The sequence below is a fragment of the Lissotriton vulgaris genome, chromosome 8, assembly GCF_964263255.1.
Source record: "Lissotriton vulgaris chromosome 8, aLisVul1.2, whole genome shotgun sequence".
Classification (NCBI taxonomy): Eukaryota; Metazoa; Chordata; class Amphibia; order Caudata; family Salamandridae; genus Lissotriton; species Lissotriton vulgaris.
Window position 1 is genome coordinate 107,254,855 of NC_141696.1, and position 15,011 is coordinate 107,269,865.

The window sequence follows — 15,011 nt, forward strand, 5'->3', positions numbered from 1 at the left end:
TGTCACAGCCATGTCCTGTCCGGACAAGTCCGTAGTAACGTATCGTAGTGGACGTCCAGCCACACCCTTCCACCGTCTGCTCCCTCCCCAACCCTCAATGGCCCTAAGCCAGCAAGAACAGTAATGCAAAGTCGTTCTCCCCCCGCAGCAGTCTTACGCTGTTAGCGTGACACCGTCGTGCACCACGGTATCTCTGGAGGCTTCTTGGATGGCGCTCGCCATATCAGCCCTGATGGTAGGCGAGCTCGGACGCTGGGATGCCGCTGACGTTCTGCGCCTCGAGACCCTGTGCCACCCGTCCTCTGTGGCGTGTCTCCTGCGTGGCGTGGCGGAGACCTCCTCCTCCGCGGTGATCCCCAGTACTTCGCACATGTCCTGTAGGGACCTCAATTGACGTAGCACACCGTTCCACCTGAAAATAAGTCAGAAAGGATGACCCCAGGAATAAGGTGTTTCATGCTGTTTCAAGAAGTCTGTTGCGATTTTGAACACGTTCCGCTTTTGGAGGGTGATCACAGACAGGTCCTGATACAAGGCCACGGGGTGTCCTCGAAACGTCATCGAGGGTTTTTTCCGGGCCTCCGCCATGATCCGTTCTTTCAGTGGAAAATCAGGAAGAAAAGCTAATATGTCTGTTGCGCGCCTCTGAGGGCCCACTCGATGAGCTCTATCAATCCGTACCGGAAAGTCCGCCGCTTCACCCAATATGTCCCTGAAGAGCTCCCTCAGGTATTCCGCCACATCCGTCCCCTCTTCCGTCGATGGCACTCCCCGGACCCTGATGTTATTCCGCCGAGAGCGGTTTTCCAGGTCTTCATTATGGGCCTGGAGGTCCATCTGTTGGTCCCTCAAACGCAACACTTCTTGTTGTAGCTGCGTGATTTCCTCGTCCTGTCTCTGTGTGGAGCTTTCCACCGTGGCCACCCTCTCACCTAGACCGTCCACTTCTCTTCGAATTTCTCGGGCATCCCCGGCCACCTCCTGTTTCAGCGCTTGAAAATCGTCTCTCAGTGTGCCAAAAATTGACTCCAAGAAGGATCTGGTGACCGGGGGTTCACCGCCCCCTGCTGTGTGAGAGCCACTCGCCGCGTTCGGCGACGGTTGATTTCTGTCTCCCCTGGTCTGAGACCTGCCAAGCATCTCGGGGAGCGTGCGGTCGTTCTGTTTATTGCCCTTCTGGCTCGCCATCTTGTCCTCAAGGCCGCTATGCCGAGTACGGGCACCGCTCCGGTCAGACACCCGGGCGTCGCCCCCACCTGCCTCTTCTTGCTATGATGACTCGGTCCTGTGCCGCGGGGTGCTTCTCCCGAACCCCCCGATTCTGGGAATGACCTCTGTGGCCCGGGCACCACTATCCGCCCTCGGCAGCGCAGCGAGCAAGTGCAGGGATCCTTCCACGACCTGTGCAGTCCAATTCCTCGCGCCTAGCTTTTCCTTCGGCGACCGCTGCTGTCTTCTTCGACAAGCCGACCATCCGCGGTGTAGCTCTCCAGGGCACCACGCACCACCGTATTCCGCCGGTTTCCTCACTACCTCCGAAAGCAACTATGGCGGCTCTTCACGCCTCTGCAAGTTGTTGCACCCTTTCCGGTGATGGCGCAGCCTCCGGACATCTCTCCGTTCGACCCCAGGACTAGTCGCCAGTCGCTCAGGAGCCGATGCCTCCGTAGCGGTCCTTGGAGGGTCCCGATTCCGATACTCGTCGCTGCAGCCCTTGTTCCGCCTACGCTCCCAGCGACACCGCCCTTCTGGCCTGCAGAAACTCCGATCAGCTAGGCCACAGCCGCGGCCTCGATTTGCGTCGGGACCGACAACCAGGGGTGGGTCGTCCTTGCGGGCAGCAGACGCTTCTTAGGGCCTCCCAGCACCGTCACGGCACCCAGGTGTGTCCCCTACTTCCTGCCACTGTACCACCGCTGACTTCTGCGAGCTTCGGGGACAGAGCTCTGCCCAACCCCGGCTAGGCCGCTATCCTTCTTCGCTTCCGATCTCTGCGTCGCTCCGTGCCGCGGTCCGGACTACGGACCCCCGGCCACTCCAGAGCTAGACTTCGGATCTAGCACAGCCCGACCGGTTCCCGCACCGTCCCCAATCGGTTTTATGCCGATGGGGGGGAGAACAAGCTATACAGAAGGCTCAGGTCCCGGATCGGGTCGGGAGCTCCGGGCGAAAGCGTCTCCTCACTCCGCCATCTTGGCCACGCCCCCCTGGGAGTCATTTTTGATAACAGACTGACTTTTAATGACCAGATAAATAACTTTGCAACAACCATTTGGTATATATTGAAAATGATTAGAAGAGTCAGCCCATATATTCCTCAAGATTCATGCAAAACACTGGTGACGGAATTGGCCTTGGCCAGACTAGATTATGGAAATGCCTTATATTCAGGATTGCAAGTCCAACACCTAGCACAACTCCAGCGTTTGCAGAACGCCGCCGCAAGGATGGTGCTCAAAATAGCTAGATCGGAACCAGTAGGCCACAGATTGAGCAGCCTTCACTGGCTTCCTATGGGGAAGAGGAGTGGGTTTAAATCATTGTGTCTGGCTTATAAAGCCTTGTATGGGATGGGACCACAATTCCTGAGAACCCATCTGAAGATGCCGGCTTGAAGTCTAAGTTCAGCCCATTCAAAAACTGTGCAAGTTCCTAAATTCAAGCAGATGAGGTGGGGAGGGAGAGGTTTCTTGTTGCCGTACTGTCAAGGACTGGAACCTACTCCCCATTACGATAAAATGCAGCCCGTTGCTCCTGCATTTCAGAAAAGCTGTAAAAACATGGCTTTTTACCTGCTAACACAATACAGGTAAGCACAATTCCTCATTAAGCATCGAACATAGCGCCAAGACGCCTCAGGGCAATCGTGGGCTTTAGAAATACCAAATCAAATCACATCATTGGTTATTTGGGTGCATCTTTCTACCTCCATTCCAGTGCTTGCACTAAACTACAAGCAGGACTACTTTAGAACTATAGCACTTTTTATTCTCTGCTGGCTCCCTCTTGCGCTTCTCGTTCGAATGTAATAAATAACGCTGCATGCAATATCACAATAACCCCAGATCTATTGGGTTTGCCAATGCTTGTTCCAGTTGGGTGCTAAGACCTGGATCAAGCACACCCAAATCGTGTTCAATTCCTGTCAAAACCTGAAAGGGACGGAATGATTACTGGCCAAAATACAAGGAGATAGGATTACTGGCAACAAAAATTTGACAAGGGCACAATTTCTATCCCAACAGTTGCTTAATGACTAAACTGCATATGAGGTCTCTACTCTACAAAGTAGCATTTCATAGTATAAAGCGATGACAGAGTTTTATTGTTAATGTCGCATTAATAGGTCAATGCCTTTATATTTATTCTCCTTTTCCTGATCACGGTCATCATCTGGGCCAGACTAGCCGTACCGTGCTTCAGGCGTTTCCACAGGAGGCTGGAAGGGTGGAGGCCGGTTTTGCAGTGGTGGGCCTGGTTTTGTCACTACAATATCAGCCCCCAGAAACAAAAGCAACAAGCGTTTCCAGCCTCCCGGGGCCAGGCAATGCTTTCCCAGGGAACGGTACGAGAAAATAGCTAGGGCTGCTTTGGGTTTTCAGTCCGGCCCCGGTCATCATAATCGTCGCTTTACTGCCCAAAGGCCCCCAAGAGAAGGGCTTGGGATTTCACCTAAATTTTTAAACTATACTGTTCGGAGAGCTTTCATGAGTAGGAGCAAACCGGTACAGAGCCCTAGGTTCAGAACAAATCATTCCAAACAGAACCCGCTCTCCAAGGAGAAGATTCGATTTTGAATTAGGAGCCCTCCATCTTTAGAGCTAGTTTCCTAATAAAACGATATATGTGGCGTATGTATATGAGGTCTTTTAGGATGGATCCATAAACTGCTTTATGAACTAGTGTGCGTGACTTAACACGGTCTGGTGTAAGCGATTCTGGAGCCCCTGTTAACTGTGAGCTTCTTCGAAATGGGAGTACATGGCTCCTGGGTGGGCTATTCTCTCTGGTTCTTGCCACAGAGTACGGGAATATATGAAGTTTCTGGCTTTGGAAGGCTTGGCATAAAAGCCATCACAGTGCTATATTTTATTAGCTTCTTTATCCCTACCAAGGGCCTGGAGGCTGCAGGATGCTGAAAAAAAAACTGGGACCGGGATCAAATATTGCTTTGACCATGTACAGTGCTCCGCAGTCTTCTGGCTAGGTTCATGCTATAGAAATACCACATACATGCATTCATACATCCATTCCAGATGCTAATTGCTCCCCTGCACCATGCAATTTCAAGTTTTGGTGCCACAAGAGCAGACCCAGGAATACCGGATCATTTTCCCCATGGGGATACTGCCTGGTTTTAGTGCTTTTTCTGCACCCACTCTTTCTGCAGTGAGCAGCTAGAGTGTGGGAGTGGATGCAGGTTTGAGGGTGCCTAGGCCATCGGCAGGCTGTTGCCAGTTGAGGGAGACCATTGCATGCCTCGCGCCCACAATGGTAAGCGGTGGGGGTGGCTTGGCCCTTTCCGAAAAGATTTTATCAGGTGGTTTGTGCACCTTATGGAATTGGACCTGGTGTTCGTGCACCAGTTATTCCCGGGTGCAGGAATGCTGAATGGCGCGGTACCGACCTCAGTGATACCACTGTGTGTGGCACTAAGCGCTGCTTCATGGAGCGGTGTTTGATGTACTTTAGTGGTGTCGGAGGATAAATGATTGGCGAAATTAACACACACTGAACAAGTCTAAAAATACATGTGTTGTAATTGCATTTATTTCTAGAACAAAGAATAAATCAGTACTGATAATATAAGTAGGCTGTACATTATGAAAAACAGATGGAAATAAACACATACATTAGTAGTGTATTTAAAAGGGACCGAAAAAGTATAAAACACTTATCTAGAATAATGACAAAGAAGCAGGATATATTTCATGCAAGGAATTAATGAAATAGAAACTTTTCAGTTTCCCCTAACCCCACAGTACCTTACCTTTAAGGATGGGACAGCACTTCCAGACGGTGATGGGTCCGGCGGCGCCATATTGGCCAAGGCTGAGCTCCATCAGGAAGAGAGGCAAGCCGGTGAAGAAGAGCATGATGCTGTATGGGATCAGGAAGGCTCCTGCATGGGAGAGGATAGGGAGGTGGGAAAAGAAGCAACAAGTGAGTGGGGAGTTGAAGAAGAAGCAACAAATGAGGACTGGAGGTGAGAGAAAAAGCAACAAGTGAGGAAGGAGAAGGTGCGAGAGGAAGCAACAAGTAAGGAGGGGGGAGATGGGAGAAGAAGCAACAAGGGAGGACAGGGAGGTGGTAGAAGAGGCAACAAGTGAGGAATGGGGCGGTGCGAGGAGATGCAACAAGAGAGGAAGGGGGTAGGTTCGAGAAGAAGCAACAAGTCAGGATTGAAATGGGAGAAGAAGCAACAAGTGAGGACGGGGAGGAGGGAGAAAAAGCAACAAGTGAGGACGGGGAGGAGGGACAAGCCACAAGTGAGGAGGGGGGAGAAGAAGCAACAAGTGTAGGCAACAGGGTTTACATGGGGGAAATGGAGTAGAGGAAGGGAAGGTGGTGGAAAAGAGATGGCAGAAGCAAGAGGGGAGGTAAAGAGATACAAAAAAAAATTACAAATAAGTATTGCTTTGAAATAATATCAACTCTGATGATCAGAGAAATACTTTGTAGACGAGTGACATCCAACAAATGCCCAGGAGGCCAGAATCCATAAACTGCATCACTGAGTTCCACTTAAATTCATTGTATGTAAATTTACTGTGCATGGACAGCAGGATAATCTGGCATGGATTCAGTGGATCTGCTCACCTTGGCTACCACAGACCTAGAAGGCATCAGAACTGATGGTTTCAATTTAGCTCTCCCATCATTGTGCCAACCCCGCCCTATAATGCGCGGTTTGGCCCACGCTGTTCTGCCTTGTCACACTGGCACGAGCAGAAAAGGCCCAGTGGTATGTTGGCCATATCTAGCCTTGGCACAGATGTGTAAAATTGATGGCATGTTGTTCTGTACACCCAGTTTCCAGCAATGGATGTCTCGGTGAGGAGCAGAACACACCCATGTTGGTGACCACACCCCCGCAGGACAGTCTTATGGGAGCTGTTGATCTACAGCGCATGCAATGTTGTAGAAGATAATAAGCATTTCACGTGCTGCAAATTTTTACGTTCTTGTGCACATTACTCACAAGAGCATAATGTAATCAGAGTTAAAATGTAGTTAACCAGGGACATAATTCTCATTTTCCAGTTGATCCACATTGGTTCAGTAAGTCCTTTTGGTTTCTAGTGGCACAAAGTTATGGTTACTATATTTACCGCCAGCGCATTAAAAAAGCAGAGTTCCAATGTAGTATCTGCAGTTGATCTAGCATAAATGCACTGTGTTGGTGCCCTATCAGCTGGGTCTGAAAAAAGCCTATAAAGACTAAGTAAATGGTGGAGCACCATAACATTTGAGAGAGTCAACCAGACAACTGTTAGTGTGCGCTTTAAAGAACCAGGTATTTTGGGGGTGGGCAGGAGGTTACTGAGCAAAGGGGCACTCTTCTCTAGGATCAAGTGATGATGATCTTGTGCCTGTGCAGAAAAATTGAAACTGAACAATTCGACAACTCTTAGATCTTTTCAGAAGATCCATGGTGAAACATAGCTTGATTGAAGGCTTCAGGCAGTAGCGCAAACCAATCCTTAAACCAGTTTCTAACTTGTGGGAGTCTCAGAAGAGGAACCAATCAGCTTATAGGTGTCAGAATCTCTTACATTTGGGCCCAATCAGTTTCCAAACTGTGGGAGAGGACTCTAGGGAGCAATCGGTTTGCCTTGAGGGTGTGTCGAGGAACAGTCAGTTGCAGGGAAGTCGCCTTCAAGAATGCACATACTAGATTCATCAGGGCTCTTCATCAAAACTCAAGCATTCCCAACACTGTATGTGGTGCACAGAGAGGACCAGCACACAGCAACTCTTACATCGGTGGGAATAGCCTTAAAGGCAAGGTAGTACCTGTGGTCTCCTACTACTTTCCCGCCTGAACAGCTGACTGGACAAGACACCATGGAGGCTCGTATGAAGAATTTATTATGTCTAATAACATATGTATTGAAGCTTAAAAAAATCACTGGCCTCTTTTTGATGGATATCTAGTAAGGTGAAATTTGGTCCTAGAGCAATCATGGAAAATATCCCTGTCTCCTGCAAGGTTGGATAATAAGTCAGCCATGAGTTGGCAGACGCGACTGAAGCCATGAATCCCTCCCCACTCTGATGCAATTGCACCCATGATCGCTATTACGTCCGATCAACGCATGAGGCAGAAAAGCATGCGGTTTCTCTGGAAATGCAAATTACTCCAAATGAATGAATTAAAACAAAAAAACACACCTACAAAAAGGAAGTATAATATCTGTAGATCCATCTCTTGAACTGGGTTAATAGACAGACTTTTTTATCTGCTTCTCAAACATGTTTTAGAGAGCATCTTCCACTAATCACACCTGCACAGCTCTTGCTACTTTACCTACACTGACTCTGCTGAAGATCTTCCCCACATTGTTTTGTTGCATTGTGGATTTCAAATTTACATTTGACCTAGTCATTAGGCAAACGTCGTGGAACGAGTTGAAGAAATACAGAATTCCACATGGGTCACTGGCTGCAATCGAAACTCTACATGAATAATTGGATCTCCGTGTGGTTGTGTGCGAGTAGGAAGTGAACGTCAAACATTCCCCGATATAGAAGAGTCAAACCAGGGTGCACATTGAACTCCTTGTTTTTTAATCTGTTTGGCATAGCTAGATGTTCATCTGTGATCAGGAGCACTGAACGTCATTCTTGCAGTCAACCACATTGACAGTATTGTACTGAAAGAGTATTGAGACAGAATATCGGAAATTGAATTTCATGGGACAAAAATATTGTGAAGGCAAATTCTAAAGGTAAGCTAAGTTTTATTATATATAACTCCACATACATGTTCCTTGACGATATTTGTATCTTAATGATAGGTAGTTGTGGAGTTAAGAATAGTAAATCTATACCCATCTATTTGCACTTCCCTTCTTGATATTTTGGTATTCAATATTTTTGACACAATATTCTGTCCACATGATATTTTTGTTTCCTATATTTGGTCAGTGATACATGTCACATCCAAGCTGGAGTGCAGAGTGGTCTTGACCAGTTGTCTATTATCGCTTTGTTCATAAAGATTAGGAAGACCAAGAACAGGATCTGTGCATCCTTGACAAATACAAGGATATTTACTGCACAGTACCATATTTGTTCTTGTTCTGAATTACAAACACTCAGGCCTTATGCTTCCGAAAGGCTGTAGAAGAAGAATGATGAAACAGAGGACTAAAACGGTTACAGATACCTTCACCAATTTAATTGGATATATATGAAGGCTTTTCCTAACAAATTTAAAAGTTGGTGTATTAAGCAAAAGTTGCCCACATTCTGATGTCAGGACAATGATGTGGCGGAAAGAAGTCAACTCGAAGTTCAACAAAGTAGAAGCCAAATTTTGAAAGGTGACTGGTAGGGTGCACACACTAATGTCAAAGGGCCTGATTATGATCTTGGCGGACAGGGTTACTCCGTCACAAAAGTGACAGATATCCTGTTCGCTAAATCACAGTTCAATTATGTCCTATGGAACTTGTAATACGGTAGACGGAATATCCGTTCCATTTGCGACGAAGTTTCCCATCCTCCAAAATTGTAATCAGGCCCAAAGTTTAGAAAAATAATTATCAGGTTAGATTAAGTAATGCAATGGCATGAAAAAACTCATTTTGACTGGTGCAGTCTCGTCAAAAAGCATTGGCATTCCTAATGGGTCCCAAAGGCAAGACCTATTTTCTTTGCCAGTGCTTGTTATACCAAGTCATGTCATTTGCAGACTTCCTGTTTTAGAATATGTTTTTATTTTGGTTGCTTACTGTGGTAGAAGTCATATTTTCTCATGATCTTTTCAAGTTTTGATTTTTAAGCATCAATTACTCCAGGGATCTTTTTACACTTTAAGACATTTAATCTACATAAATATGAGATGTGCCCCGCAGCATGAGTCTAGGAGGTGCGACTTCTTGGAGCACAGCAAGCTCCCTTTCCAGGTACTGAGCCTTGCCCAAGCATGCCTCTTCTCCTGACCATGCCAGCATAGGCTGACTCTGCTGGAAGCGATCAATTCCTGGACTCCCCCGCTGCCTGGCTGCAGGCCAACTCTGCTGGAAGCAATCCATTACTGGACTCCCCCGTTGCCTGGCTGCAGGTTGACTCTGCCTGAAGAAATGCATTCCTGGACTATCCTGTTGCCTGGCTACAGGCTGACTCTGCTGGAAGCGATCCATTCCTGGACTCCCCCGCTGCCTGGCAGCAGGTTGACTATGCCTGAAGAGATGCATTCCCGGACTATCCTGCTGCCTGGCTACAGGCTGACTCTGCTGGAAGCGATCCATTCCTGGACTCCCCCGCTGCCTGGCTGCAGGTTGACTCTGCTGGAAGCGATCCATTCCTGGACTCCCCCCGCTGCCTGGCTGCAGGTTGCCTCTGCCAGAAGCGATCCATTCCTGGACTCCCTGCTGACTGACTGCTAATTGATACACAGAAGGCATGACAGGCAGCCTGCCAAGCGTGTTTGTTGACATGGCTAGTAAACAGTTATTCATTGGAGGATGGCAGGCCCACAGAGACATGCCCACAGGAAGCGGGTGCAGCATATACACACATCCGCACACTTCAGGGAGCAGGTAAATAGCAACTTGCATTCTTCGCTGCCACATGCCTATTTTCCTAGAACTATTTAAACTCTAAAGTGTTTTTTTTCAGTAGAACCAATTCTAAGAAAAGTTCAAAGTTCCCTGCAAGCTACCACAAGTCCCTTTTTCCATAGTCTGTGGCAGTGAATGGTGAATGGATAAAATCTATGGTGGGTGCGGTCATTCACCTCTGGGTCTCAGATACTATTTAATTTCAATTGGATAGCCAAGTTACTTTGACCATGTCCCTTAAAATGGGACCCTTCAGGGCTCATAAGGGGCTGCATTATCCTTGCTATCACTGGTCTGCATCACGCACAGAGGACCACACTGTCATTATACCCCAGCCAGGGACCTCTGTTACACTGGAATCAGCAAATTGTACATGTCGGTATATGACGGACTCTTTCAGGGGTACTGGTAGAATGACTACTAAATCTTCACAATTCAATCAGCCACTTTTCATCAAGTTTCTGTATGGCAGACAAACACCCATCTTGGATAAAGCAGCACTATATAAAACTGTTAAATAAATAAACTCAGCCTCCTGGTAGTCTGGTGTGTCAGCGATAGTCATCATTCCCTGGGGTGGTGGTACACATTGGGTGCATAAAAGATCCGGTACTCTGCTGAGGGAGCAATAAAACATGAAGCACCCTCAGCAAACCCATAGATGGTGCAGTTCAAGAAGAAACAGCAACAAAGCACGGAAAAAAGCCGACCAGGGAGAGTCGAGACAAGTTCAAGCTTGCAGTGGCCACGTGTAACATACGGAGGCTGGAGGGCAGTGGGGGGACGGGAAGTAGACAAGTTTCTTGAAACTGGCACCTGTCTATCAGTCAGGCTCTGTCTTTTCCAGCATCACCATCCATACAGTTTCCGGCTGTTTATTTCAACAAGATGGAGTCTTTGGGTTAACAGCATAAGGGGAACAAGTCTTTTATGGATTACTACCTTACTTTCTTTCGGCTCATAACCAATGAAAAGCTCCTCCTCTCTTTTTGAGAGCGTGCACCGATTCGTGTAACTTGGACCCTTCTGACAACAGATATTACTGACCCACAGCAGTCTCATTCACATCACTAGGGTCGTCCTTGTAGTAAGTGTTACTCGCGTATTGTGTTACTTGCGTATTGTTGTATATACTATTGAGGACATGGGGCAACCCCACGTGCTCTCAAATGTGTTATTTACTTACAAGAGTTGCCTCGCGTTCCCAGGTGGTGGTTGGGTTCCACTGCAGTTCCTGCGGCGTGGGATTCCGATTGGCTGCTCTGGGTGCGTCGTGGGCTGCTCCATTACCATAAATCTCTTTGGATCTTTACACTGCTTCAGAGTGAATCTCTCTCTACATATTAGCGACAACCGGATCTTGCCCCTGTTAGAATTGGTGGTCTCTGGTTGGCACAGGTATGCACTTGTGACAAACAGGGACCCTCTCCTCTAGTCAGGGCAAGGGAACTACCCCTTAAGAATAACCCCTGCTCACCCTTTAGGTTGTGTGGAGCAAGCAGACAAGGCTAATCCTCAGGGCGCTAAGTCGGTTAAGCATTCATAACCACATACAGCAAAACTACAGACTCCCCACAAATAGACACCAGGCATAAGGTTGGTATCAAAAATACGTAGACTTTATGTAAAAATAACTTTCATGTGCAGGATTATTCACAAGACCAATATGTCGTTAAGTAATGAGGCCACTAGATGTAATTAGGCAATAGTTCTTTCTAATGGCTGGTTTTTGAGGGTCCTGTGCGCTTCGCACGAGTGGGGGGGACCCCTTTCTTGATGAACTCGTACCTTTCACGAAGGGAGCTTCCGCGCTTGGGGATCAATGCGTGCTTGTGTGGTGACCCGTTGTTGAGTGGGGACCGGCAGGGAAAACAAACGCTGCGGACCCTGGATCCGATTGGCACAGTACCTTTTGATGCAGACCATGCGGCGAGTAAGGGGCCACCCGGGATGAGGATCGGCAGCGCTGATCCGGCTCGTGGTAGGCTGTCGTGACAGGAGGCTGGAGCAGGACTTTAGAGGGGCGCAGCGGAGGGTCCGGGCTGCTGGCGAGATCTACAGCATAGGCGTACCTTGCAGGTATTCGATCTCCCTCACCCAAACCCCACCCCCCGAGGCGGCAATGCGGCACGAAGGCGGCCTGTACACAGCATACAGCGCAGCTCTCCTTTGTGCGGCGCGGCCTTGGGAGCGAACGGGACGGTGTAGTTCTGGTACGCTTCTAGCGTATGTCGCGTACTTCCAGGTTCTTGGGCAGGCGTTGTGCGAGGCGGTGCTGGTTGGTACGCTCCTATCGTACGCAACGCACTTCAAGGCACTTGGGCAGGCGTTGTGCGAGGCGTACTTGGCTGAAAGCAACAAGCCAGTACGACACGCAGGGTCACAAAAGGCGGTGCGAAATCCTCCAAGGTACGGGTGAGGCATACAATGCAGGCGATCTCTGTCAAGGCCGGAGCAGGGCGGGAGGTGGCCGGTGCGCTTTAAGCGTGCGGGCATTTCTCGCCTCCCAAAGGGGGCTCCGGGCTATTTTCGGCAGCTGGGGCGATCAAGGTGTGAGACTTAAAGGAGGAGGGGGGCAGGGTGCGGGTGGCCCAGCGGAGCGGGGCACAGCTCAGGGGAGAGCGATGCGCTCGAGGCAGGAGGGCGGCCAGGCACGGGCTGCAAGAGGGGGGCGAGCGAGGCACATTTCAGGCGGGGCTCCCGCGGCACAGGGAGATCAGACAAGTCCCAGCAACTTGGCAGGGAAGGCACGATAGAGTCCACTGGTCCTGGGACTCTGTTCAGGGGGGCAAGCTCAGATCAAGTTCTTGGAGATAGTTTTAGGCACAAATATGACAAAGTCCTTTCTGGTCTTTTCCTCTCCATACTTAGCAAGGCACCACTGCAGGCCAGTCCTTAAGGTCATGGACAGTCTTTCCTCCTTCAGCTTCTCTTGGTCCTTCTAGTCGGGAAGAGATTCTTTGTGGTCAAAACAGGATCTGATATTTAGGAGCAGGGCTCCTACCTTTATAATCAGTTTATTTTGTATTTGCAGGCCAGGGGGCCTGGGCCTGGTTCAACCCATTTTGGAGCACTTTGTTTTGGAGACTCTTGCTGTTGCTTTCAGGTTGCAGGGCAGGGACATCAGATGCTCCACAGGAGGTGGAGCCACCATTGTGGCGGCAGAGCACAGCCCTATTCAGAGTCAAGGGGCACTCCTCCCACCTAGCCTGGGGGTAATCTCCCCATTCACCACCTGGCAGCCCAGACTGTCCCCTGGAATCCCCCAGCCCTGTCACTCACAGAAACCAGACAGCAGATACACATCCTAGCAGAGGCGGGCTGAAATAGTCAAGCAAGCAAATGCTAACTTTCTAAAAGTAGCATTTGCAAACACAGGATATTAAAATAAACTTTAGTAATAGAAGTATTTTATTATTCTGAGTTCAGGCATACTAAACTGGACTTTCTACCTTGTTCCCTGAGCCTGCTAGGATTATAGAGTGTAATAATTCCAGCAGCCCATCCTGGCCTAGAAGAGAACAGGTAGCTTTACAATAGTGAAAAACGAACATGGCTGTAATTCACTATTAGGACGTGCCACACATATCAGGGCTTGTCCTACCTTACGCTTACAAGGCACCCTGGCCTAGGGCCTACCATAGGGGTGACTCACATGGAGTAAAGGGAAGATTAAAGGCTGGCAAGTGTGTGCACTTGCCCAGCCAGCATGGCAGTACCAGACTGCACGCAGGTTCTGCAATGGCAGACCCTAGACATATTATAAAAAGTTGCTTCTGTGGGTGGCGCAACCAGCGCTGCAGGACCACTAGCAGTATTTGTACTTACAAGCCCTGGCACTCCTGGTGCACTTTACTGGGGACTGACAGTAAATCAAATGAGCCAATCATGGAAGTCAATTACAGGTACACTTTACATTGGGAGCACTTGCACTTAGTCACGGATTGTCCGTGGCGCAGTGCCCTGATCAGCTAACACCAGCAACACATCTGAGGCACATCAGCAAAAAGTGGAAGGGAGACTCCCGCCAAGGTGCCAGGTCTAACGGCCCAGCTCTTCCACAGCCCACTGATGCCATTTCACATCTTATAAGCCAGACGCAGACAGCTCCGTGCCCGCATCAGAGCTTCATCACCTTCCCAGCAGGTCGGCTTTGATTTCTTCAACGTTCAGCTTCCGCCATGCTGCCCACATCGGAGTCCTGAAGCCTGTCCAAGAGCCAGCTCAACACTTCGCAAGTGCTTCAACATTTATTTATTTAATCCTTGGGGCCAGTGCCACTTAGTCTCACAGATCCTTGTTGTGAGCTTCCTCTCTGCGCGAGCGCTCTCTGGCCTCCTGGGCATGACGTCACACGACGTCCAACGGGGTGGCCATCTTGGTGCAGTTTATTCTTCACCAATGCACCAATGGTCTCAACATCGCCGGAAATCTCTGCTCTTGCGAATTATTACTTCTGCCAATAACTGCATTAACTGTTTCTGCTCGAAACTGCGCTTTTCTTCAACAGCGCACTAAATTTCAACAAGTTAAAAACAACAAAAAATGTTTACAAAAAAGACATACATTCTTTTTTTTAAAGATTTTCTCTCTTTCATTTTACATTTCGCAAATTTTCAGATACATAGCCTGGTTACATTGTCCTCAACATGGCAACCCCTAAGCAAATCACCAAGCCGCTCTTTTTCTTTTAGCAAAAACAGGTAAACCAGCCATCAAATGGTCAGAGTGGCTCAGACTTTTTGAAAATCATCTTGTGGCGATCGACGTTGGCAATTACAATCCACAGAGTAAATGTACCCTATTATTTGACAGTCTTGGACGTGCTGCCCAACAAATCTTCAATTTATCACGTATTCAAGCTCCTACTGGTCGTTCTGGTGATTCACAAGAAAACATTTATATCGAGGCTCTTGAGCGGTTAAAAAAACAATTCGCAACGGAACCCAATATCATGTTAGAGCGTCATAATTTCTTCAAGTGCAAACAGGCCAAAGGTGAAAATGTGGAAGAATATGTTGAAAAACTCGTGAATTTGATCCCACTGTCGATACTAGCATACATGATCAGTTCGTATTTAGCTGTGCCTCACGTAAAATACAGAAAAGAATACTACGTTGCCGCAACCCCACCCTTAGTGAGGCCAGTGACTTAGCGAAGAGCATTGAACGTTCGCTCATTTCCACCAAGGCCCTGCACAGCGATGCCTCAGTCAGCACC

The 15,011-nt window shown here is 48.5% G+C and overlaps 1 protein-coding gene across 2 annotated transcripts in view; it reads right to left on the reverse strand.

The window, feature by feature from the left end:
* LOC147693550 (sodium-dependent proline transporter-like) overlaps positions 1-15,011 on the reverse strand; it is a 323,414-nt gene that overhangs the window by 154,055 nt on the left and 154,348 nt on the right. For both annotated transcript variants that reach the window (XM_086933770.1, XM_086933771.1), the window contains exon 3: positions 4,991-5,122. In XM_086933770.1, coding sequence (XP_086789896.1) covers positions 4,991-5,122 — 132 coding nt within the window. The remainder of the gene's footprint in view (positions 1-4,990; positions 5,123-15,011) is intronic.